The following is a 1,230-nucleotide window of genomic DNA, read 5'->3' on the forward strand; positions in this document are numbered from 1 at the left end:
TCAAATTTTATTACATATATTCTCACGCCCTTGTAGTGTGAGAACATGACTCACCATATATACTAACAAATTGACTTGACTGTTGTTTGGCATTCTTGTTGGGTGGATTGACTTGACTGTTGTTTGGCATTCTTGTTGGGTGGTTGATTTTTTGAATGTATGGGTTTTGCCTTCCAAATTTACCAATGGTAATCTGTATGCGCCATAGGCCCTTGGATCCATAAAAACCTCAATTGCAAGTCCTCTATTCCTGGCAATGCTTTATATAATGATGTTCTAATCACAAGGGATGACTCAAAGAGCTTCTTTCCATAAGTGATAAAACAATACCTTTTGGAACGTTTTGATGATGGTCACTAACAATCATTCAATGTAGTAAGTAGAAGCAATATTACCAATATGCACAAAATTCTCAAAGTAATACACAAAACAGATGCATGGTTTTCAAAGTGAGTTCCCTTTGAAATCAAAGGTTAATGGGGAAATTGAAGCCAAATTGAAGTAGAATAGAAGAAATCAGCGTCGAAATGTAAAAAATTGAAAAAAAATTGAAATCGAAATGGGGGAAATCGAACGAAATCGGGATATTTTGGGGGAAAAGAAAGTAGCGACAGGGAGAAGGGAGTGTGAGGCCGAGAGGGATAAGGGAGGGAGAAGTGATCGGGAGGCCGAGAAGGAAAGCGAGTGCGAGGGAGAGAGAGGGAGGCCGAGAGGGTGTTTGCAACGAGAAGGAGAAGGGAGAAGCGAGAAGGAGAACAAAGAACGGAGATGGAGGACGAGAGAGAGGAAAAAAAATTCGAAGGAAGAAGTGACGAGAGAAGGAGGGTGCCGGAGAGAGAGGGTTCAAAGAGAAGAGCCCACTTCATCCAGATGATTCATAATATACTGCAAAAATCGGATTCTCAAAATTAAACCGTGGAGATGATTTTCGGGTTCATCTGATCCATCAACATGAATTGAACGCTGGTGCTCCACTAACGACGTCAGGAGATGAACTGAGTAAAGCAGTTGAAGCCCCCCCCCCCCCCCCCCCCCCCCCCCCCCCCCCCCCCCCATAGATGATTCAAATGAATTTGAAGTGCATGTTGACACTAGTCTTGTTGACTATAAAAAAATTAATAATTATTTTTAAATTAGAAAATGTCTTAAATTGATAATAAAAGGTGCAAAATAGGTAAATTTTTAATTATTTAATATATTTATTTAATATATTATTATTATTATTATTAA

At 39.3% G+C, this 1,230-nt stretch overlaps 1 protein-coding gene across 1 annotated transcript; it reads left to right on the top strand.

The window, feature by feature from the left end:
* The first annotated feature begins 559 nt into the window (after window positions 1-559).
* On the top strand, window positions 560-874 carry LOC137965262 (uncharacterized). The gene has a single exon (XM_068811600.1). The coding sequence runs from the start codon at window positions 560-562 to the stop codon at window positions 872-874; it is 315 nt and encodes a 104-aa protein (XP_068667701.1).
* Window positions 875-1,230: the final 356 nt, after the last annotated feature.

The sequence above is a fragment of the Aristolochia californica genome, unplaced genomic scaffold, assembly GCF_029961685.1.
Source record: "Aristolochia californica isolate CCGP_79_NKW_82.1479 unplaced genomic scaffold, dmAriCali1.0.hap1 SCAF_5, whole genome shotgun sequence".
NCBI lineage: Eukaryota > Viridiplantae > Streptophyta > Magnoliopsida > Piperales > Aristolochiaceae > Aristolochia > Aristolochia californica.